At 35.4% G+C, this 24,806-nt stretch overlaps 1 protein-coding gene across 12 annotated transcripts in view; it reads left to right on the forward strand.

Moving 5' to 3' along the window:
* Positions 1–24,806, forward strand: part of LOC23687882 (hippocampus abundant transcript 1 protein) — a 109,736-nt gene that overhangs the window by 72,866 nt on the left and 12,064 nt on the right. For 4 of the 12 annotated variants that reach the window (XM_021839812.1, XM_021839813.1, XM_021839814.1 and 1 more), the window contains 7 exons: positions 23,129–23,224; positions 23,516–23,706; positions 23,772–23,913; positions 23,977–24,168; positions 24,239–24,447; positions 24,514–24,600; positions 24,678–24,775. In XM_021839812.1, coding sequence (XP_021695504.1) covers positions 23,129–23,224; positions 23,516–23,706; positions 23,772–23,913; positions 23,977–24,168; positions 24,239–24,447; positions 24,514–24,600; positions 24,678–24,775 — 1,015 coding nt within the window. Of the gene's footprint in view, positions 1–1,337; positions 1,605–12,920; positions 13,769–23,128; positions 23,225–23,515; positions 23,707–23,771; positions 23,914–23,976; positions 24,169–24,238; positions 24,448–24,513; positions 24,601–24,677; positions 24,776–24,806 lie in introns of those variants that run through there. The other 8 variants (XM_011495125.2, XM_011495127.2, XM_021839807.1 and 5 more) reach the window with 6 other exon arrangements.

The following is a 24,806-nucleotide window of genomic DNA, read 5'->3' on the forward strand; positions in this document are numbered from 1 at the left end:
CAAAGGGCACTTAACAACGATTACATAAATCACCGCCGCCCTAGCAAGCAGTGTTGCCACATTATTTTCGAATTTCATCTGTGTTTTAGGTTGAAAAAATCTTTTTTATCTTAAATCAACCTCCAAAAATCATGGTAAAAACCTGTGTTGCGCAAAAATTCGAAATTTAACTTTTTATTTCAAAAAGAACCTTTACAAACTAAATTAATTAAATTATGGCTGTTCTTGGCATGTAGACAATTTTTGATTTGAAGTTATTCTACTAAAACTAAGAAGAAAATGCATAATTGTTCCTAAAAATTTAAAATTCTAAAGAATTTAAGAAAAAAATAATCAGAGTAATGGCATTTTTCTCAATATCTTCCACATCCATGTCCCAAACTTGTGTAATATCATAAAATCTTAAAAATCTATCTTTATATAAAAAACCTGTGATCTTTGATCACAGATATCTGTAGGCAGAAACAAGTAATAATATGTGTAGTTACAGATAAATCTGTGTATGTGGCATCACTGCTAGCAAGAAAAATCTATCTTTGACATCGCATTTCTTATGAATAATCTTACCGCGTTTGGTGTTTCCGCATTTGATATTAGCATTTCAAACGCACACAGAAATAACAATTTTCATAAAAACAAATTTGTTAAAAATATTAAATTATCACAACAATCTTAAGTATTTTTACCTCAAATTGATTGAATAATAAAACTTGAAATTTTATAAAAATAAAAGCAGTTTTCATGCAATGAATGGTATGCATTTCATACTTATTGTTCTACTGTCCACATCTCATAAATAAAACAATATGTTTGCAACATTATTTACTTAAACAATATGATGGTGTTTGCCTATCCATGTATTGAATGAAAAAAATACACTATTGGCGATCTAATTTTATTAATGGCAATCTTTTCGCTCTCGATAACATAACAACTTAAAATATAGTGTGAACTTAGATGAGAAAAAATTGCAAATTTAATGTGTACGTTTTTCTTGTTATTAACTTAATTTTGCATTTCCATTTGCATTTGCATCTTGTATGCAAAGATTATATCGAATTGTGTTAAGTATAGTTGCAAACTAGGCCTCCTCTCTGCTTGTAGTGACGCTACCATTTATCGAATTGCACGATTTTCTACAAAAAATATATATTGAAATGTTGATGACAAATACATTTCGAGTGTTATTGTTGAATACGATTTTTCCGATGTAAAACTCGAATTATTGGATTTTTCTACAACTTGTTTTGCTCAATGGTAGATACTTTAAGATAAGGCGAAAATATTCACTTAAAGTACCATTAAAAACTAGTTTTTGATCATGCACGTTTTCGCAGTCTTTTTTATAATGAATAGTAAAGATGTCAATGAAACAGATTTTTTTTCGGCGCGGACTGGTGTTTCTAGGCGCGGATCGAATTTCTCCAGTCGCGATTTTCGCGGATACGATTTTAAGATTTTTGTAACAGCCCTGCACGTGGCTTACGGTGAGACTGGGAGAAGCACCGACCGCAAGTAGTGTGGCATCGGTGGGATGATGATGGAGCACAATCTTCAACGACAACCGTCCAGACTGGAGGAGGAGACAGTGGAACAGAGAAAAGGTAGATGCACTTTTTGAAGGGTACCGAATATATAAGGAGAAATTAGAATAACAGAATGAAACTGCAGAAAGATTGAATGTTGAATATTTTAGAATTGAAGCTAACTTGGAATTTTGATGACTGTTTCTACGGAGGAAAAAACCTATGGATATTGAACTTTCCAGACTATATCTAGAGTTCATAAATACTACACTAATGAATGTTTGCCCTTTACTGCATTATACAAGATTTGACGGTATTTCTGAGACTTACTTTTGGAAACTTATAATCAGCAGGCACAATGTGTTTTGGACTTACAAATTCAGACAAAAAGAGACAGGAGTTGCAAAACAAGACGTATTAATAGTTAGGTACTACTCGGATCACCGGTCTAGCACACACGGAGTAGTGAGTACGGGTCAAACAAAATCGCTTGATTCACAAATTTTTGACTCAACTTGTCAATCAAACACACTCTGTGCCTTCCGATTACAGGTTTCCAAAAGTATTTGAAAACGTTCTGTTGAGAATACAACAGTTAAGTTCAGTAACAAATTGCTTTCAGGCTCATTTTAGTATATGTTGGTGCTTAAACAGTTGAACAATTGGACAACTGAAGTCTTCGATGTATTTGACCGTAAAGTATATAAAGTGCACTCCGAGATAAACATGCCCACCAAGAGTTTGAATTTGAAAATAAGACTACATAAAATGTCCTGTTTTTAATTCAACAGCAGTTGATAATTTAGATTTTTCAGAAAAAAGTACGTTATCTAACCAACTTGGCAAAGCTTCGAAATCAATAATCAATTTTACCAAATAATCGTTCAATAAACCATTTCCTAATCAGCTTTCGACTAAATTGATCAAATGTCATTCGACAAAATGTTCTAAAGACATTCGACTTATTGTCCCTTCGACCAAATGTACTTTCGACCAAATATCATTTGACCAAACGTGATTCGACGAAATGTTCTAAAGCCGCATGAATAAATTATGAAATGAATCTCAGGAATAATTCTTAGAGGTTATTTTTGTTTAGACAGAATAAGAGTTTTCAAGAAATTTCTAGGACTCTTGAAGAATTCCTGAAAGAAGTTCATAGAGAAAACACTGTATATGATTTCGTCAAAGGCTTCATTGCAGAAAATTTCAGATTTACCTCAAATAGACTAGATTCCAGGGTGTCCATCCATCCGGGAAATCCGGGAAAAGCGGGAAAAACCCGGGAATTACAAAAGGCCGGGAAAAATACGAGAAATACCCGGGAAATTGTTGGACACACCGGGAAAAAGCGCTAGATAATTTCGTCAAGAGATGCACATCTGAGTTTCCAGATAGATAGTTGAACGTTTCTAGTTTATTTCAAGAAGGAATACTTAGCAGATGTATTTTCACAATTATTATCGATTACTTGTAAAATGTTTTTCTGGCTAGAGAAATTATTAAGAACATTCAAAGTTGTTTTTAGTAAATATCATTGAGATCCTTTAAAACTGTTTAAGTATTGATGGATTGTTGGTAGGTTCTTAATGAGATGCTTTATTAATTTCTATTATGATTATTTTCATGACATTTGGAATACCGCTTTGGTGAATTTTTCTTGAAATTTTGGGAAAATTCCTAACGGTTGCTAAAATGCTGAGCTAGCATTTTAAAATTTGGACACATTCATTTGGCGGATTCCCGGATGAACTGATTCGGATTTTGAAGAAGCTTTATTTGGGATTTTTGCTTGAATCCGTGATCTATGGTCCCTGTCGAGGTTTTGAATGGAGTTCTACAAATTCACAACGAATTATTCCTGTCATTTGCAGCGTATTGCTAGTGACATGGAGAGTTTTTTATGGATGAATAAATGGCAAGTTCCTTTGGGCATTCTTAGGCAGACTTTTGCTTTTTCTCGACGACATTCTTGGAAAAATCTCTGATGGATCCCTGGGAAGAAACTTATTTGGAGTTATGTCAAATGATTTTGGTGAGATTTCGTTTCTGTTGTAAAGATCTACACTTGTATTCAACGAGAATTACCCCCGAATATAGATTGGCTTAGCTGTTAGAAACATTGTTGTTTGAGATCTGAATTAAGATAGGTATAATTCAAAAATTTCTCCGAATTTCTGATGAATTATAGTGAGTACAAGGCATCCTCCTTATTTCGGCACTTTCCCTTGAAAATAAATATTTATATAATATATTTTCAGTATTTACTAGAAGGTAGGTTCGGTGAATTCTAAAATTAAATGGGATTTTTTGACAAAAAAAATTAATTGATATATTTAAAAAATCAAAAATCTGATCTAAGGGAAACTTTAGCAAACTTGAAGTTCTAACAATCCATGATAGTTTGGGTAGTAAACCATCTCTAGTGTTGGGCTCTTAGATGTTCCAAACACAAGATTATAAAATTTTTTTTCTTAGATATTACATTTTGAAAAGTTGGTAATTTTGTATGACAAAACGAAAAAAGGCCCCTTTTTGATTAGTTTTGTGTTAGATTATTTTGTTATGGCTGTATCGGTTAGGTGACTCAGAAGTAAAGGAGGGAGTCTGTAGAAGATTTTTGCTAATGGTCAAATTAATAGGCGTCTCAAGGAAAGATCGAAATTTTATTAGGTGGTGAAAATTGAGCAAGCCATCGGGGAACCAGTAGGCCTCTAAGCCTACCCATCTATTTATTACATCATTTGCAAAAGTCTTCTACAGACTTCTTTTACCTTCGAGTCGCATGGTCTGTATTAGGTTCCGAAATCCGGGGTAACATGGATCAGTTTTTTGAATATTTATTGAAATTTTCAGTTAAAAATGCAAATGTGACACGTTTTATACTTTTAAAACAAGTACCGGCACTTAATGCTCGTGACTCTATACTTTGTTTTCTTAAAGTTTTACGTATGTTAAAAACAATGTTTCATGTGATTTTTTTTATATTGATCATCCAAGCAAACAATGATCGGTATTATTCAAAAGGTAATTACTTCCTAAAATCATAGTTCCTGAAGCCGAATATGAAAGCCAAACTCTTACAAGTAATTTAGTTTTTAAGTTATTTAGAAATAAAAAGCACCTTAACTCGCTGAAAACGCATAAATGTAGGCAATTTCCTAAGGAAATTCTACGTTCTTCATGGTAATTTGTCAATTTTGCCGAATTGAAAATATTTATGGAAATTTTTCGGCGATGCCATTTTTAGTAAACAGCATATTTTACTTGCTTCTATAATTTGCAGAATTAATATGGGACATGCTTCTATAATTTGCAGAATTAATATGGGAAATGATTTTTTTTTCATACTCATGGAAATCATTATTTCGAAAAGTTGAAAAATTTACCCATGAACGAAACTCAATTTTCACAAAAACCTTATTTTTGGTTTGCTCATGAATATAAGAAAGAGAGGCACCATTCATGCAATGAACATATTGTATGGATAATTGTTAATTTGATCTTTTTACTAGGAGTGACATTCCGATCAATGTTACCTCGCTGATCAATGTTACTCAGTTTTACAGCACCTAAAATTTGACATTCAAAAGCAAGCAGCTTATTTTTTTTAAATCCTTCTAAGATTGAGTGATTGGATTCAAATAATCCTCTACACCATTTAATTCACTAGTTATGGAACTGCAATGGTGTTTCCGATAGTTCAATATTTGACAATTTATAGGATAAAAATTACATGATGTTCTGATGTTATCAAGCAAAACAGAGTTTTTGATCGGCGAAAAAAAACCATGGTTTTAAAACGAATATTTTGAAAGTCAAATCAAATTTCAAAGCTTTCCATTGAAAAATGACTAAAAATATGAAGGCACTGTACCATGATTTCACCCGGTTTTAAAACTTTTAGGCATCCGGGAAAAATCCGGGAATTGGAAAACTGATTTTGAATGGACGCCCTGAGATTCGTATTTTCAATAGTTCTTAGTTATATTCACTTCTGACAAATAGACTAAGTTCTGTATTTTCAATAGTTCTTGGTACAACCCACTTCTGATTTTTGAATTCCTGTAAACATTATAGTTCAGTGGTTCTCAGTCCAACTGATTATACGAAACAGTTCATTGCTTTACGAATATGACGCAGACCACCAGAGATCTAAGGATAACATACCTGCAGTTATCTTGAACAGCGAGTAACGTTTTAGTGACTTGGTCACTGTTTTTTGAACGGGTCACTAAAGAGTCACTACTTGCAATAAAATGTCACTAAAGTCACTTTTTTCACAAAAATAGTCACTAATATCACTATTTTTAGAATCTACAAACTCAAATTCGGAAACCGACCTCGGTAAACGGAATCGTCGAGAACCCGGCAGCTGAAAAAAATAAGTACCGAGATTCGGCATTGAAAATTGTTGGAGCTGTTGGGTTCTCGGCGATTTGTTTTGTTGAGGTCGGTGAAATCTCGCATAACTTATGATCTCGCCGTTATAGCCATTGGTAACCGTTGTTTTTATGCTGGGAGATAGAGGAGGGTGTTCTCTTCATCGTAGTATCGTTTAATATCGCGTAAATCCATCCGTTTGCCTATAAACAGCAAACTACACACTTGATTACCAATAACTTTTACGTCGAGATCATAAGTTATTCAAGAAATAATTTAACTTACACTCTTAAGAAAACTATACTTTGATTAAGCTTTCCAAATTTAAACAGCAAACCAGTAATAAAACATTACTTCTTCTTCTTCTTGGCATTAACGTCCTCACTGGGACAGAGCCTACTTCTCAGCTTGTCCTTATGAGCACTTCCACAGTTATTAACTGAGAGCTTTTTTTTGCCAAAGTTGCCATTTTCGCATTTGTATATCGTGTGGCAAGTATGATTATGCTCTATGCCCAGGGTAGTCAAGGAAATTCCCATTACGAAAAGATCCTGGACCGACAGGGAATCGAACCCAAACATCTTCAGCATGGCTTTGCTTTATAGCCGCGGACTCTAACCACTCGGCTGAGGAAGGCCCCCTAATAGAGATCAATTATTCATAAGTCATTTTTTCCGATCTCAAGAATAAAAAATGGAGGTGAAATTCTTCAGCAATCTTTTTTTTTTTGGCTTTATTTAAGTTTTTTCTACTGATGCTAGTTTAACACTCAATAGAAATTCTAGAGCAATCTCCGGCAGGAAGTCAGATGGAATCTTTGATCCTTTTTTTGAGAAACCTTAACACAACTCTTTCATAAGATAAGTCTGAAACTTTTTTCCATTTCAACTCAAAGTTATTAAAAAATTCTAAAGCTTTTCATATATTTTGTGTTAAAGCTTGGTGACATTTATTCAGTAATTCGTTTGATTTTACTTAAGAATTTTAGAAATGCGCCAGGAACCAGGAAAACCTTATATCAGGGCTGCCCAACGTACGGCCCGCGACCTCATTTTGTGCGCGCAGAGGGTTCGAAGATTCTTCTCTCATTTGGCCCGTTGACTATTCTACCAACCCGAAGTTAGACCAAGACTATTTAATTTTCAACCAATATTTTAGCTTGGTAGTTATATGAATTGTTTTTTTTTTCATTTTCTTAGATGCTTAATTTTTATGAATGAATGAAATTCTAAATCTCAAATTCTATGTTTTTCAACAATATTTCTACCATGACTTCCCACGGCATTAAAAAAAAGCAGCCTAAAAAAAACTTATGGACAGAAGGCTGTATTTTCATATACAATTTCACTGAATCATATGTTAATATGGGCCTCGTGGCCGTGCGGTTAGTGTCGTCAGGCATTCAAGCGCATCGTATCATGCGGTGTGGGTTCGATTCCCGCTTCAGGCATCGAAACTTTTCGCCAGGATTGTTTCATGGCTGTTCCATTGGAGCATGCTTGTCCGTTGTCTAGTCTAGTGTTAAGTTACAGTCTGTGCAGCTAAATGGCTGAAAACGGTGTCCTTGTCTTTTAATATTCTCTCAGAATACTGAATATAATATTTATCAACACCTGGGCGTTATTCACGCAGATTCCTTGACAGGATTATAAAAAGAAGAAAAATTCTGGTCACGACTTTCACGGATAACATTGGAAAGATTCTCACAGAATTTTACAAAAGATTCCATAGACTTCAGGTAGAATTTTCAACGAATGTAATACATAATTTTCTATAATCTTGGGTGTGACTACAATCTAACGCTATGTTAAACTTGGCAGAACCTTAAGTGAATTTATAATAAAAATTTGAGCAGGTTTCTTCTGAAATACTTTTTAGCACTTTCAAGGTTGCATTCGAAATGATTATTGAGTGAGATTCTGAAGAAATTCTAGGCACGGTTTTTGTAAAATCCTGGACATTCTGACCAATAGTTTCATAAAAGCTTGATCAGGATTTTAGTACATTTCGGGTCATGCTAATAATACTAAGTCGAATAATCCAAAATTTCTGAGGTAGATTCTTCAAAATATTCTGTAGGTACAAGTGTATTATATAATATTTACCCGTGGTTCAAAAAGGTTGAACAGGCCTGCCTTATATGATCCCTTTTTTAGTATGTTGGTTTCTGACAGATTCCGCTGGAATCTCTGAAATTTATCAATGAAATTTTAAATATTCTAACAGACGTAATTCTTCTTAAAGTGTTCCTGAAATTTGTCTAGAAACGTCAAAGGCATTTTCCCAAAAATATATTTCGAACTCCTCTACGACATCTGAGAAATGTTCAATGATTTTTTGCTAGAAAATTTGTTATAAACACTTCAGAAAATATTGCCAGAGGATCCTTTTTTTTTCGGGATTAATGAATTATGTATTACCAAAAGTTTTCTACCGCATGAGATCTTTTGGGGCACACTTTTTTCCGTCGTGATGCTTCATACGTGTTGTGATTCGGTGCCCTGATTTCTAAGGAAGAACCATTTAAAACAATCAAGTCTTCTATTGTACGGATAACTGGTAAAAAATATTTCAAATTGCTGTCGCTCAAATTACACATGACATGTAGATTGGATTTTTCCATGCTTATAAGCAATGTATTTCGATTGTAGGCATATATTTAGAAAAAAATGTTGAAGTCTTTTTCAGGTCATTTAGAACATTATGATTACTAAAGTCACTATTGTTTTACTGTCTGACCGCTACCAGTCCTTCTTTATCGAATACCTAGAGAGATCCAAAACGTTTTCTGAAGAGGTCCTTTGTGAGACTTATATTCAACTTATAACAAAATTCTAGGCTACTTTCCTTTAACCCTCTAATACCCAACCCCGCTTTTTGACGGGGTACACTTTGGAATTTTGTGTATTTTTTCGTAGCTCGGAAATCAAAATTATTTTATTTTTGCTTAAACCTTGACTCATGACACGCATATAAGAAAAGTTTTTCATGACTTTTGAAACTTTTTTGTATTTTTGAAAATTGTTTGAAAAATTGTATTCTTATATAACCTGTAAATGCCCGGGGTTAATTCAACGTGTAATATAAAAAATCGTACCTTTTATATTTTTATACGATCGACCTATCACAAAAGAAGAGCCAGGTGGTATCAAAATAATTTCAAACCTGTTTTTCCGTTAGTTACACGGAAAATAAAATACGCTCCGAAAAAAAATTAAAAATGTAATATTTTTAAAAGTACCACAAAAATTTAAATTTTTATTATTGCCAAAAATCAACTTTCTGGTTGTTGATTTCAAGGTTGAGGCTTCAAGAAAAAATGAAAAAAAGCTAGAGATGTTCAAAAATAAAAATTATAAAAATCAAAAACCAAAATTCAAAACTTTGCGAATAAAAATAAATAATGGCCCAGAACGTGTTTAGAACGATTTAAGATAACGAAAAATAATATTTAAATCGAAAATAAAAATTTGGGTATTAGAGGGTTAAGACCATTAGTTTACTCTACTCGGATTCTCTTCAATAAAGATATCTGGATAACTATCCGTGCAAGGTTCTTGCCCGATTTCTCTCTTAATGATCTTTAATAATCAAATCAGATTCTTTTTAGAGTATTTCCTGTAATTATTATCAGTAGAAAATTCCAGATTGTTTGCAGATTTCTGAAGTATTCCTTCGCGGATTTGTAGAAAGACACTTCTTGAAGAGTTTCATTTTAAACTCTGACAAAACTTTTAGTAAAATCCTGACAAGATTCCCTATAGATGCATCACGAGGATTGTATTGGCATAAAGCCGTTTGGCATAAAGTCGTTTGGCATAATGGTCGTTTGGCATAATGTCCGTTTGGCATAATGGTCGTTTGGCATAATGGCCGTTTGGCATAATGACCGTTTAGCATAATGATTTACTAAGAATGAATATCGGCATTTTTGCAACTTTTACCGAAATCAACACCACCGAGCCCATAGCAAAAATTTTTGGTAGGTTCTCAATAAGCGTGGTGTTCGTTAAGATATTTCTCAAAAATTATTGTGACATTAGAGAGCATAACTAAATAAAACTCGTGACGGGTCTGGTGGAAGATTTCTTCGAAATAATATTTTTTTCAACATCCCAGAACTTAGAGTAAATATTCTTGAGCTTGCTGTGATATAGGGGGAGATCCCCCAGTGCCGGACAGCACCCAATACCGGACAAAGTCGAAACATTGAGAAATCATGGTCCGATCAAGATGGTGTATTAGTAGAAAAGAAAGCTATTATTTAGACTAATGTTTGCGTAGAATAACACATCCTTGAAATATGCATCCCTTTTTAAAAAAAGTAGAAAAGTTTGGAAATCTTTAAAAATTTGACGTATCTTCTTAATTTTGAGCCTATTTAATAATTATTTTGAATATGAAAAAATACTTTGGATCCCGCAAGCATGATCGAACATAATCCTAATTTGATAGTATGAATGTATTTTGTACCACAATTGAAGTAAATATGGACAAATTACAATTTTGGTTAAGCACCTCCTGTCCCTCAGTTTCGGACAGCTTGATTTGTTATATGATATCTTTGTAATTATTGCATCAGTGTCTCAAAATACTTTTATTTTTCATGGGTTCCGTCGACCATGGTATCAAACATGCAATAAAATTAAGAAGAATGAACATTCATAACAACATCGTTAAATGTGCTATTTTTCATCATATATGAAAGAGGTGTTTGATAGGCATCTTGCAAACTAAGAAAAACTCAAATTATTTTTGTAAATGTTGCAATTGCATTGAATTGGTAATTATAAACTATTTCTGTAGTGTACACATTCAATGATGTTCAAATTTACAGAATTCGAGGCATTTCCAGACCGTGTCCGGTATTGGGTGCCACCTTTCAAGTTCGATCAATTTGGTACTAAAATACATCATCAAAACTCAATGTCAAAATTCATATTTATATTTTCAAATTTATTTTTGTACACTATAAAAATGATAATATTTATCATAAATGGGTAACACGAGCCCATCAAATCAATATTTTTCGAATTATGAATTTAGTGGCTTAAGTGTCCGGTACTGGGGGATCTCCCCCTACATATTTGTAAATATTAAATTGGCAAAAAAAGTTCGCAGTGATCTCTAATCTAAAGATCTAATATTGCAGCATAATGCAAAAATAGCCTATATTCGAGAGCAGATTATTTTTCGTTTAAAATGTTTAAAGCTCTAGCGTAAAAAAATCTTCCCACAGCAAAACTCAAATGAACAATACATTTTTAAAAGAAAATATGTGTAGCAAAACTTCAAAATAAATTTTAATTTTGGAAGTGTACGTCAAAAACACCGTCTATTATCGAAATTTGTGATTGATTTTTTTTTCAGCATATCTCGAAAGGAGATCATGTGTTTGCAAAATATTAAAATAGTTGATAGTTAGTTATGATAAATAATAAAATTTAAAACAGTATAAATATAAAGAGCCTTTTCTAAAAAGAAGGCAAAATCTATGATTGAAGCAATAGAAGATTGGACGCCAATAATTATTTCGGCATAATAAACCAAAAGACACAAAAATTGCGTTAAGAATCATCGATTCCTCGAATGCCAGTTCCCCGGTGAAATTTAAATAATCTTCAGTGGCTGGATAGTGAACGAGAAAAAACTATAGGCAATCAAAAGAAGTAGGTATTCTGGCATTCTCGGCTACACACATGTTGGCAAAAATGCTAAGGACGGTAAAACTCGAAAGAATCGCAAATTAAATAAAGAAGGGTGCATATTAGATGGTTAGTTCGTTCACCAACCTGAAACGTATAAAGTTACGACAATTATGAGTGCCAAAACCTTTTCGGGAAAGTGGGCTAATCGGAGAAACGGGATTTTCAGGGAATTGGTATTCGGGGAACTGGCGTTCAGGGAAACGACATTCGGGGAAATGTAGCACAAGTGAAGTTACTACAGTAATCGATTTCTCTTTTCGCCAATAACTTGAGCAGATCAATGTAATCGATTGCCGCCCTTCTGTCAGTTGGAAACAAAAAAATATCTAAAAAATATATCTCCAAAAAAACAGCCCATGCACAAAAGAAGTTGAAATTTATTCAAATTTTAAATCAGCAGTCTTTATACCTATAATTATGGTTCCATCATATTTAGAAAAAAAAATGTTTGAAAGAAGGGTAAATTTGTACTAAATATAACAAAATCTTCAGCGCAAAAAATCATTCCAATAGCGGAACTCAAAAGAAGAATTAATATTCAAAAGAAGGTAATTTCTGGATAAATAATAAAAAAATGGCAAAAACATTCCTTATATGCTTTAGTTTATTCAAGAACATATGATTGTTAAATAAAGTGTAATTTTGTATCAATTGGCTTCAAAACAAGCCTAATGTAATCAGAAAGATTCAATAGAAACGTAAAAACGAATGTCATCCTAAGAAATTTTTGGTTTCAGACTCATCATGCCAAACGGCTTTATGCCAAACGACTTTGTGCCAAATGAACTACCACCCTCGTGCCGGGTTTCTACACTTCAGAACATAGAGTATCTTTGAGCTTGTTGCGATATACATATGAATACAGTAAATTGGCAAAGAAAGTTCGCAGTTATTCATGAAGGGAACGCTCATAGAATATTTCGCTGCAGATCAAGCTCTGTCCCAGTTTGGACGTAAATCTCGCTGAAAATTACTTGATAAAATAATGGATTTTTTTTTGAGAAATATCAAAAGCTCTAATCCAAAGATCTATCAATGCAATTTAATGCAAAAATAGCCTATATACGAGAGCAGATTATTTTTCGTTTAAAATGTTTAAGGCTCTAACGCACAGCATAGCTCACATGAACAACACTTTTTACAGCATAGCATTCCAAGAGTCATGTTGAATAGAAATGTTGGAATAGAATAAAATGTTGATAAGAATCAATTGGACCTAAAAAAAAGAATAGAAAAAAACGTAATTGATTATTCCCAAAACTCACATTATCAAAAAAAAAAAACATTATATTTGTCCCAACAGGATCGGCACCCCGGCGGAGTCGAAGCGAATGTGATGAAGTGATCTGTGATAGAAGCAACGTTGTTACCAATAACGAATGTTTAGCAATGAAAAGTACAGAGCGAGGTGCCGATGATGAAGTGAGACTGGATGTTGAAGCCTGCAGCATTGGGCGACGACGGGCGTCGTCCATGTTCAGCAGGAACAACATAACAACGCCGTCGCCATCGTCTAATGGAGATTTTGGCATGGTCGAGAGTTGTTGCAGTTCCGTGCAGCGATTGGACAGCTGTGGCGACCCGGATGAAATTAGCAATTATCTTAGCATAAACAATAGCCGTAGCAGTAGTTGTTGTGATATTCCTGAGGAAACCTCGCCTATGATAAGTGTAAGACGAAAAAGCAGAAGTGGCTTCGAAGATGACTTGGAAGCCAGAGGTATGCACCGTAGGACGGTACTTCTGCAGCAGGAAGGTCGACGACACCAGTCGGACTCGTCCGATTGCTGTGACATTGAAATCGATACCGGTGCTGAGGAAGATGAGGACGAAGACGATTCAATGCTGACGTCAACCAATTCCGCTGCGACGACTGCTACTGTTGCGTCCAACAAATCGCAACTGAACGTCCCGGATGCCCCGGCCGGACACGATACAAATGTTAATATTGTTGATAACCCCGTTAGTGATAGCAACGAACAAAGTGTTAATCAAACGCATAGTAGTGGTGGGGCGCCCCCACATACCAAAATTACAACGACGCCTTCGAACCTAAGCAATTGCAGTGGCCTGCCAACAGTGACCGTGGTGCAGCTCAAACAGAAACAGAATCTCCTATATTTTCTACGAGTGATTTTCAATCATTGCAAGGTTAATACTAGTCATACCGTTCACTTCTGATGCAGTAAGTGTGGAAGAATAGTTGTTCCGCAAAGCCGCACTTACTGCAGCAGAGTATCCTATTAATCATCGCTTCACATAGAGCCTGGTCATTAGGCTGTCATGTGCCGTCCATGGAGCAAACAAACGAAAAATGCTTTCACCGCACGAGGTCATTGGGTTTACCGTGGCATAAATCATGCACCAGGTCTGTTGGCACTCAACAAAAAGGGCCCATAGCGACGAAAAATCAATTACACTAATTGCATGCTTGTTTGTTTTAGTTTGTCAGGATTTCAGTATTCTGCTCTCTAGGGGCAAATCAACACTAGGTATTTACTTCGTTTTGATGACTAGTAGTTAGTATGTGCGAAGTGATGTGAATAATGTATCTTATATCAAGACTAACAATTCAAAAGGCCTCATCTCCAAAAAGTAAACAATGAGAAAAAACGCAATCTTGTATTGTCAACCAATAAATCAAATTTTTATTATGAATGTATGCATTGTAAGTTATTTTCTCGTCCAGAAAGTCGCTGAACAAACTGATTTATAGCAATGAATATTCATTACTATCATTTAAGCAAAAAATCCTGCTAAAAAAACGAGTCAAAGGAAATGAGGCTTATTTTTCACCAAAAGCTATGCAGCCCTTTTGATTTGTGCCCATAGACGCCGGCCGACGCTGATGAGGCCTGTGAGTTGACGCCTTTGTTTACTCTAAAATGTGTTGAGGCCTTCTCATTGTGGCTTGTTTTTTCATCATCTTCAAATGTGGCCTTTTGAAAATCATTAAAAATTGATGATGAAATAAGGAAATTGAAGCGTGAAGAATGTTAAGCAGTGAAGGAAGGTACATGGAGATCCCTACAGCAAGAGAAGATTCGTGCGGTCGATGAAATATGTGATTGATTGAATCCTTCGTCCATGAACATTATGTTTGTGCTACGCGACTATGTCGTCGAGAAAATGTACGAAAATATTGGTTCAATTTAAATAATATTGCAATTGAACGTTATTTTTCATGTAGTTGAAACCAAATCGTGTTTCTGTTGATAAGTTGTGAAGTACAGACAGGCTGACACAGGTATTATTTGGTAGTATGATACAAAATACATCAGTCTACCGGAACCCGACGGAAAACTGGATAATGTTCGCCGTCTAGACAAGCACTGTGTAAAATAATTCAAGGAGCAGTCGCTCCGTAGTATAACCTGCATCTTAGTGAATTTGAAACGTTTTTCGCAATCTACATTGCAATTTTGATGATATTTTAATAGGCCGCAACTCAGTTTACGTCAGATATAGAAATGAGGCCTTTTTGAGAAAAGGCCGCATTTGCGATGAATATCTGTATAGCGGAAAATGAGATGGGGCCTTTTAGAAAAATGTTATTTTTTCAACTTTTATGCATATTTTTAAATGATTATGGTATGTTTTAGTAAGAATAGGCTCTTATACACTAAAATCAGTAGAAAACCGATTTTTTTACATTTCAATTGTTGGTCTTGATATTGTTGCATATATTATAAATCCGAAATTCAGTTTTGAATGTTTTATTTGAATTTGTTTAGCTCTATGCGGTGAGACGATTTTGTGCTCAAAATCTGTGTACGTTCACGCGATCTGAGGCTGAGGACAGCTGTAGCCTGCACGGATTGAGCTATTAAAAGTTATAACGTTTAGGAACGTAGTTATAATGTTCTCTATGATCAATTTTCAAAATTTCAACAGTATTGTGTAGGGGATTAATAATACATCCACAAAAAAATCGATATCGGTGGCCAATCCGGATACACGGACGAAATGTAGTGTATACCATCGATTCCATGAGTGATTCTTGATTAAATTTCAATATATTTTGTTTTATAAAATCTTGCGAGCTCATGTGGAACATTCTTGAATCACAATAATAACTTGGCCACTTTACATGTTCAGATACAGGCGACCGATGTCATACTATGCGATCCCGCAGAGCTAATCCAAATCAATTATTGATTTCAATACTGTGTCTAATAAAATCATATTTATTGGACAAAAGATTACCACCGAAAACGTTACTCGTCGTTTTGAATACAGGTGATCATTTTAAGTCCGGTTTCGGAACCCCGTTTTCGGTTCCAGAAGTCCATTTTTTATCATAAGAAAACAGACATTATGTGAAACGAAACAATAACACTGTTTCAGCAAATGAAAACTTTTAGAGGTAAAGTTGGGACATTTTGGAAGTATGAGGTGCCTTTTTGGGTTTGATTAAACCCCGGTGTTTGGTTTCGAAGTTTAAATTGATATTTTTTCAACAATATATAAATTGGCACATAAATGAAAACTTGAAGGAAGAAAATTTTCGTCTCGAGAAATATGAAATCCAACTGTTTCGTAAAGATAAAAGCATGCTGAAATTCAGGTTTAGTAACAAAATTCCAATGATTTATTTTTGATATTTTGAATCCATTAAGAATTCTGGAAGGAAAAATGAGAATACTAGGAAGGTTTTGATGCATCCTCTAAGGGATCTCTCTGAATATTGATAAAAATTCTGCGAAGCATCTTATTTGCAAGGAATCCGATGAGAATTCTTATCAACATCCTCTCAGGATTCTCATTAGATTCTTCGCAGGGTTCACATAAGATTCTTCGTGTGATACTCATCAGAATCTATTAATGATTCTAATCAAAATTCATCAAAATCATTGCAGTATTCATATCAGGATCCTCACAGGACTGTCATCAAAGTATCTCAGGATTCTGTTCAGAATTCGCTTAGGATTCTCATCAGAATTCTTTTCAAAACTCTCTTAGGATTCTCATCAGAGATCAATTTTCGAGATGTCAGAATCCTCGTAGAGATCAGAAATCGTCCAAGGATTCTCATCAAAATCCTTTCAAAGTTCTCACCAGAACCCTCTTATGAATCCATTTAGGATTTCATTAGTATCGATGTCGAATTCGCATTAGAATCTTGTCAGAATCAAAATAGTCACATAAGAATCCCTCCAGGATAAATATTCTCAACAGAAGCCTAAGTATTTGCAACGAAATGCTTCCAGGATTTGTATACAAATCTTCTGAATAAAAACCTTCCTGGATTTTTAATTTTTATCAGAATTCTCCTAGAATTCACAATGTATATTTCCACGATGTGTTTTCCAAACTTTCTAGAACATCGGCAACATTGCAGAGATCTAATCTGAAATTCAGGGATTCTCAAAGAGATTCTTCCAGGATTCTCATTAAAATATTCCCAGGATTCTCATCAGAATCCTACCAGGATTTTCATCAGAATCCTACCAGGATTTTCATCAGAAACCTTCCAGTATTGTCACCAAAAGCTGTCCAGGATTTTTATAAGAAACCTTTTAGAGATTTCATCAGATCTTCTAGGGAACTTTCCTGAAACCTTCCAGGGATTTCATTAGAAGCCTTTTAGGATTCTTATCAGAATCCATTCAGGATTCTTATCAGAATCCATTCATGATTCTCATCAGCTTTCTCCTGGATGCTTATTAGAATCATTTCAGGATTTTTATTGAAATCGTTTAAGGATTCGCATAAGGACCCTCCCAGTATGAAATAAATTTTAAAAATATAGCTTTGGTCTTCTTAAATAAATTATTTGTAGTATTAAGAACAAAGCATGCTGTATTTTCTTGGTTTTCATGTGCATCTGAGAATTCACTCGCAAAAATGCTTCGTTCGTCTTTTGGAATAAATGAATGTTATTTTTTTGTTCCAGGAATTGGAACAAGGTTAGAAAATCTCTCCTGAAGTAATTTTTTAGCCTCTGAATAGTTATTTTCAGTTGCATAGATGAATTCCCAATCTTTTTTAAATTGGTCTTTCACCTTTTGCGACACAGCCCAGTCAAAAAATTGTTTGGCGTTATTAATTTCCGCTGACTTTCTAATACTAGCATCTCTAGCCATTCGCTTAATGTTGCCACCGATACCATCACATGGACCTTTTCCATGTGAGGTTGGGAAAATGTGCCATTCTGCTCTAATTTTAAAACCATTTTCATTGTTGCATACATTCTTGGAATTTGATTTTTTTTTTGTACTGCTCTCCGCAACCATCAGAAAGATAAATGATTTTTTCAAGCTCAGGAAATTTATTTTTAAATCTTGAAATTAGTTTTGTTTGAAAAGCATAAACTGATGTCGTGTTATGCTTTTTTATGTCAGCAATTACAACAAAATTTAAGACTTTGATCGAAGATTTGTCTTTGTAATAAATTACAAATGGATGTATTGTTACTTGAGGTCGTACAAAGTAATGGCTTTGAATGGAATCTTGTATCACGCACGAATAATTTTCCGCGAAATCCATCTGGCACATTATTTCTTTGTTTTCAACTAGTGATTCCTTTTTAGCTCTTATAAATTTATTTTGTTTATCTACTTTGAATTGATGCACAAGAAACTTCTCTGTGAGATTTTTCAAGTTTTCTATAAAATCATTTTTAGGGGCCCAGATAGCCGTAGCGGTAAACGCGCAGCTATTCAGCATGACCATGCTGAGGGCCGTGGGTTCGAATCCCACTGGTCGAGGATCTTTTCGTAAAGGAAATTTTCTCGATTCCCAGGGCTAGAGTATCTTCGTACCTGCCACACGATATACACATGTAGAAATGGTCAATCGGCAAAGAAAGCTCTCAGTTAATAACTGTGGAAGTGCTCATAAGAACATTAATCTGAGAAGCAGGCTTTGTCCCAGTTGGGACGCAACGCCAGAAAGAAGAAGAAGATAAAATCATTTACATTTTCCTCTTTGTTGATAATTTCACAACGAGGAGAAATAATCCAAAAACAATACTTAACTTCTTCAACGTTGTTTTCATCTAAGCAATTGGCAACAAAATCTAATTTCTTTAATTTACAATCCTCACAGGACCTCAAGTAACAATCATCTGTACTATCTGGACATATCATTTGACTAGTCAAAAAGGTGTTAAGTTTTTTGCTGTATTATGAACTTCAAAGCAATTAGTTTTTTTCAATGCATCAACCATGAATTTCATATTCTCATGTATCATGCAAACACAAACATTCATGGCCGATGAATCCTTTGTATAAACACATTGTTTTGGTTTAAGTTTCCAGAACGATGTGAATGAGACAGATTCCTGTTCACTCTTACAGGTTTTCAAATATTGTTTATATAAAGTATCTAAAGGGTCAAGCAAAAGGCGTTTTTGAACATTTTGGCGCACTCCATTGGGTAACTTAATAGATATGGTATCTTTCAAGCCAGGAAATGGTCGACTGATATCATCCCTTAGGTAAAAATTTGAAACTATGTCTTGGACATCTGATCCATGCGAGGGTCGTCCTACTTTTGAAAGTGGTTGAATCCCTAAATTGTATTTTTTTGATTCAGTTATAACGTGTTGAGACACGTCAAAATGAGCTTTAACTTTGGCATATGACCAATTCCTAGGAAGTAATTTTAGAAGTTCAATTTGCTTGTCAGGTTCGGCTTTTGTAACAGCTGAGTTCAAATTTAATAAAACGGAATTAAAATCCTCTGTAACATTGACAATATTAGGCGGAAACCAAGTCTTTATTTTACTCAAAATTTGATTGAACATTTCGTCCATAGGAGCATTGCGATAGTTACTACTAGAAGCATCCAAACGTGAGGATTTTACTTAAAAAGAAATTTCCAAGAATTTAGCAAGCTCTTGTATTTTTTGTACATTATTTATAGAACCAACTGACTCACCCGAGGAAGGAGTTTCCTTTGGCGACGCCAACGCAGATAGTGGTGAAACTTGTTCATCAAACGCCATTGCTTCTGGAAGATCCGTTACGAGAGCCTTCTGGTCACCGGTAATGGAGCACTTCACGCAAATTTTCATCTTTTCCGTAATCCACCGAACTCCATTCGAATGAAGCTTACTGATGAGGCCTTGGCTGATCGATCGTAGATTTGTTCTTACTGATTTGTGGCCGTCCAGTCCGAAGCGGTTACAGCATAAAGAATTGTATTCGTAATATTGTACTTTGTCCATTTCAACAGCTTCGGGAAAACTTTTTTCACTTTACAAAAAATAATAACGAGGAATATACAGCTGAAAGACAACACTTGCACTTTCTCACTGCTCTTTGTTAGTTTTTGGTAAACTTATGATTCTCAAGCCATTTCAACGCTTTAAACTTGAATTGGTAAATACCTATTTGTCATATTGTCTACCCATTTATTTAACTGTCAATTTTGTAGTTACCTAACAGGAAAAAATTGCCTACATGCTGATTGAAGAAAACTTTGTTTCTATGTAGTTTCGTTCTTAAGAAATTTTGTTTATGAACTTATAAATTTGTAAATATATGGTTCAAACAGCTCATCCTAGCAATATTTGATCATGTTTTAGGAACGAAAATGAGCGTATTGAAAAATATTGTAGGATTGGATCTTATTGATCGCTCTTTTCAAATATACTTTGTTTGAAAGCTGGAATAGCTAATCGGGTTTTCATTATTTGTTTTCATAAAATGTCCTGGGAAACTGATTCCATTTCAAAAATTTCATATTTTTGAGATAATTTGAATCCGGTTCGACAGGTCATGATGAGTCTTGAGTCATGATTTCTAAACGAAAAGGCATGTATGGCAAATCTTTGCATTTTTTACAAAATTGACCATAGATCAGGAACTAAAGAAAAGTACATCCTAAAAGTTACCAAAATTGAAGTTTATAAAGTTTCTTTCTTAAAAATATTTTATTAAAAAATTTCCGCGAGTTCGGGCATAGATTTTCCAGCTTTTGTTTATGAATTTCCCCAACGGTGGAAAATTTTGTGGAAAACTTTTTCCAGTTCATATTTTTTTTTGGATTTTTGAGAAAATTTGCTTAAATTTTCATATAAAAACTTTGTTTCTACGATGCTTCGTTCTTGAGTTATGATTTTTCAAAGTAAGTAGTGTCAAGGGAAAACAAAAAAATTTCACCTGAGTTTTCCGGAAAAATAGGCGACCCTGAATTTTTCTCAATTTTTTTTTATTCATATATCCATGAGCCCTGCCTGTGGAAAAAGTTTCATGAAAATCTGAGACCCTTCGGCCCAAACCCGTACGGTAATGAAAAAAAACCCCTTACTTAACCTGAGTTCCGACATCATGTTCGACAGTATCTTAAATACTCTTTAGCTTTCGTTGCGTTGCGTTTAGCTTTCGATAGATTTATCTTTATGAAACAGTTGTATTTTATTTTTCTCACATTCTCACTTTTCTTCGGAGAATATCGATATTATGAATGAATATGAATTTACGATTCTTAGCGAAATCCTAATAAAGGATAGGGATTTCTATCGGTACCGAAGGTTTCTACTGGGATTCTGTGTTCAACAGCTTAATTCTGAAAATTTCCATCGATGTATCTGGGAATTTATTACAGACTCTTGAGAATATCGATGAGATCTCGAATAAACCTACTTCTTGGAATTCTTATTCGGCTTTTTTGGGTTTTCCAACGAGATCCTTGCGATTATCAGCAAAATCATGAGAATAATCAGCGGTATTGAAGGTATATTGCAAGATATAGGGTTTTACGAGATCGCAACTTTTTCTAAGGAAATCCTGAGGATTACTAACTGAATCCGGGAATTCCTAAGAATTGTTGAATCTTGGGGATTTCGTGTAGAATTCTAGCAGTTTCCTGAGTTTTAATTTCTAACGGACTCTTGCTAATTTCCAGTGGCACCATTTTTTAGGATCCCAACAGAGTGTTAGGATTCCCAGTTGAATCCTCATAATTCGTAGCGTTCGCAGTAATGAGAATCCTAAAGATTTTAGAAGCTTAGATCTGTGCTTGAAAATAAAAACACTCTAACTGTAAAGCAGATGTTCCGAGGTTTTGCATTACTTGATACGGAAACGAATGAAATCATTCTGAACCTGGCCGTATTCTTCAAATGACATCAACTCGGACAGTGTCCAGTTGATTGGTGAGTGTAAGTACAGAGAACTTTCTTGTTGAACTCTTAGATTCTTGTGATACCTAATGAATAGATTTGAAACTACCAATCTTTTAGATTAATTACACCTTGTGATGAAAAGTTTATAGAGTTCTCTTTGCATACCGTTCGCATAGCAAATGAACTCCTAGACAAGTTTTAATGAGCATTTATTTCAATCAGACAGGTTCAAGAAATCCAATTGCCAAAAAACTAAAAAAGTTTGTATTCAAATTTTTGAACCATATGTTATGAATTGTATGGAGCCTTGGCGAACATTGGAACTTCCGATATTTTAATCCGTTAGCTTCGTGACGCATACATGGTAAGGGATACCACACAGTGATTTAGGCAGCGTCCATTAATTATGTAACGCTAAAATTGGAAATTTTCGACCCCCTCCCCCCCCTCCGTAACGCTTTTTGTATGAAAAATTTTAAATTTTTGTATGAGTCGTAACGCTTGAGCCTACTCCCCCCCTCCCCCTAGAGCGTTACGTAATTTATGGATGCCGCCTTACAGTGTTTATCAAGTTAGCTATTCATCACTAGCCCACATTGAATGTGTTGTGAAATACCGTTTTGATTCATATTACGGACACTTAAGGACTCAGGGAAACATAAACCAGCATAGAGCATACAAAATAAATCATTCTGTATGATTCCTTAGCGCTATCGAGCGTCGGAAGCCCTTTACTTTCGAACGGTGGGTGAAGAATACGCTTCCGCAACTTCAATAATTTTAAATAAATCAAAATGTGTGGCCTTTTCATGATTCTTATTCCGGACGCTTCCTCACTTTTGCCTCATATTCCGGACACTTTGAATCAAATTCCGGACAGCTCATGATAATCATCAATGGAACAGTCAAATCATCAATCGAAATCGTTAAACCACCAAAGAGACATCGAAGGTAGTTGGGCATTATAAATTTTCAAAGATATTTATGGAAAAAGTTTACTAAAACGAGCCTTGAAATTGAGAACTTTTGAACAGCAAAAATTGAAACATTTCGCGTGAAATGTTTCCCATACAAAGTAGAGTGTCCGGAATTTGAAGCTGTCCGTAATATGAATCAAAACGGTACTCAAGTGTCAAACAAAATCATCTGCTTTGAAATTATTTGTTCTGTTGAATCTTAGACAACTCTTCTCCGCATCGAATTATACGGTATGATGGGACCACGCGTATCGAAAACTTCCGTTGATCAACTAATGTTATCATATGACAGATTTTTCCATGTTGTTAAATTCAACGACCTCGTGCATAGTAAACATTGTTCTTTTTTCTCCTCAGTTATAGGTTGTTAGTCTGTTGACGATGCTCTTTCCACTTTTTCAACAAACTTTACATTCTATCTAATGCAAATTCTAATTGATGTTCTTTTATTTTTCGCAGAGTTCCGGTATCGGTGAGCCTAGCGTGTATCATGCCTTAGTTGTGATATTTTTGGAATTTTTCGCGTGGGGTCTGCTAACGATGCCCGTGATAAATGTGAGTAATCCTCAACATCCTATACATGGTAACCCCACATTCGTTCACTGTAACAAATTAGTTGGGTGCACTCCGTTTGACAGCGGGGAATCCTTTTACGCAATCGGCTGGAACTATTCTTAGGTATTATAGCACAGAAGGCGTTCTCGCAAACAGACGCCGATTGTTGCGTAATTCTGTGATATATTTCTACCGGTGTCATCAATCGACAGTGCAAGGTTTGCTGTAATTCCTGGTGTAATCGTTGTTTTTTTCTACATTTTTCTTTGCGATCCTTCGAAATGCTCGCAGGTCCTGAATCAGACCTTCCCCGACCACACATTCCTGATGAACGGTCTGGTGATGGGCATCAAAGGAATCCTATCGTTTCTAAGCGCCCCACTTATCGGTGCATTGTCCGATGTGTGGGGCCGAAAGTTTTTCCTGCTGATAACAGTGTTCTTCACCTGCGCCCCCATACCGCTGATGTCAATCAACTCATGGTAGGTGTCACCCTTCGATTCAGCTTCTCTGGAATAGTAGTCACATTGTATCCTTTCCATTTTAGGTGGTTTTTCGCAATGATCTCAATCAGCGGAGTGTTCGCTGTTACGTTCTCGGTGGTGTTCGCTTACGTGGCCGACGTAACGACGGTGGAAGACCGATCTCGGGCCTATGGTCTGGTGTCGGCGACATTTGCTGCTAGTCTGGTAAGTAACTGCTGAGTCTCGCTTTAATCTGGTTCGTGATAATCGACACATTTCCAATTGTAGGTCATTTCACCAGCCCTGGGAGCCTATCTGAATGACAAATATTCAGAACCTCTAATAGTAGCTTTAGCGACAGCGATCGCAGTCTTAGATGTATTTTTTATCCTAGTGGCAGTGCCGGAAAGTTTACCGGAGAAGGTGCGGCCTAGTTCGTGGGGTGCACCAATAAGTTGGGAACAGGCCGATCCCTTCGCCGTGAGTACAACTCGAATCGCCACTCTACTAAATCATTGCTAACGTATTTTCCAACCCCCCTCCAAAACAGGCACTACGGAAGGTTGGCTTGGACCAAACCATTCTAATGCAGTGCGTTACAGTATTACTATCCTACCTGCCAGAGGCCGGACAATATTCGTGTATTTTCGTCTATCTGAAGCTGAAAATGCATTTCAGCTCAGTGGATGTGTCCATTTTCATTGCCGTCGTCGGTATACTGAGCATACTGACGCAAGTTGTTCTAGGTGATTTAATGAAGTGAGTACCCGTGAACTACGTTTCTATTTTAGGCATTATCACTTCATGTAAACATTATACTTTCAGGGTACTTGGTGCTAAGCGTACTATAATAATAGGATTACTTTTCGAAATGCTGCAACTGCTGTGGTACGGTTTTGGTAGTCAAACTTGGTAAGCGAAATAATGCTCTTGACCTTGGTGTATCGAATTACCAATCGATAATTTTGTCGTCTCCTTTCTGTCTACAGGATGATGTGGGCTGCCGGAATCCTAGCTTCACTCGCGTCAATTACTTATCCAGCCATCAGCGCATTTGTATCGATACACTCGAATCCTGATCAGCAAGGTAGGACCCAATAGTTTCCTGAATCCAGCTC

Source organism: Aedes aegypti, chromosome 2 (assembly GCF_002204515.2).
Source record: "Aedes aegypti strain LVP_AGWG chromosome 2, AaegL5.0 Primary Assembly, whole genome shotgun sequence".
NCBI classification, from domain to species: domain Eukaryota; kingdom Metazoa; phylum Arthropoda; class Insecta; order Diptera; family Culicidae; genus Aedes; species Aedes aegypti.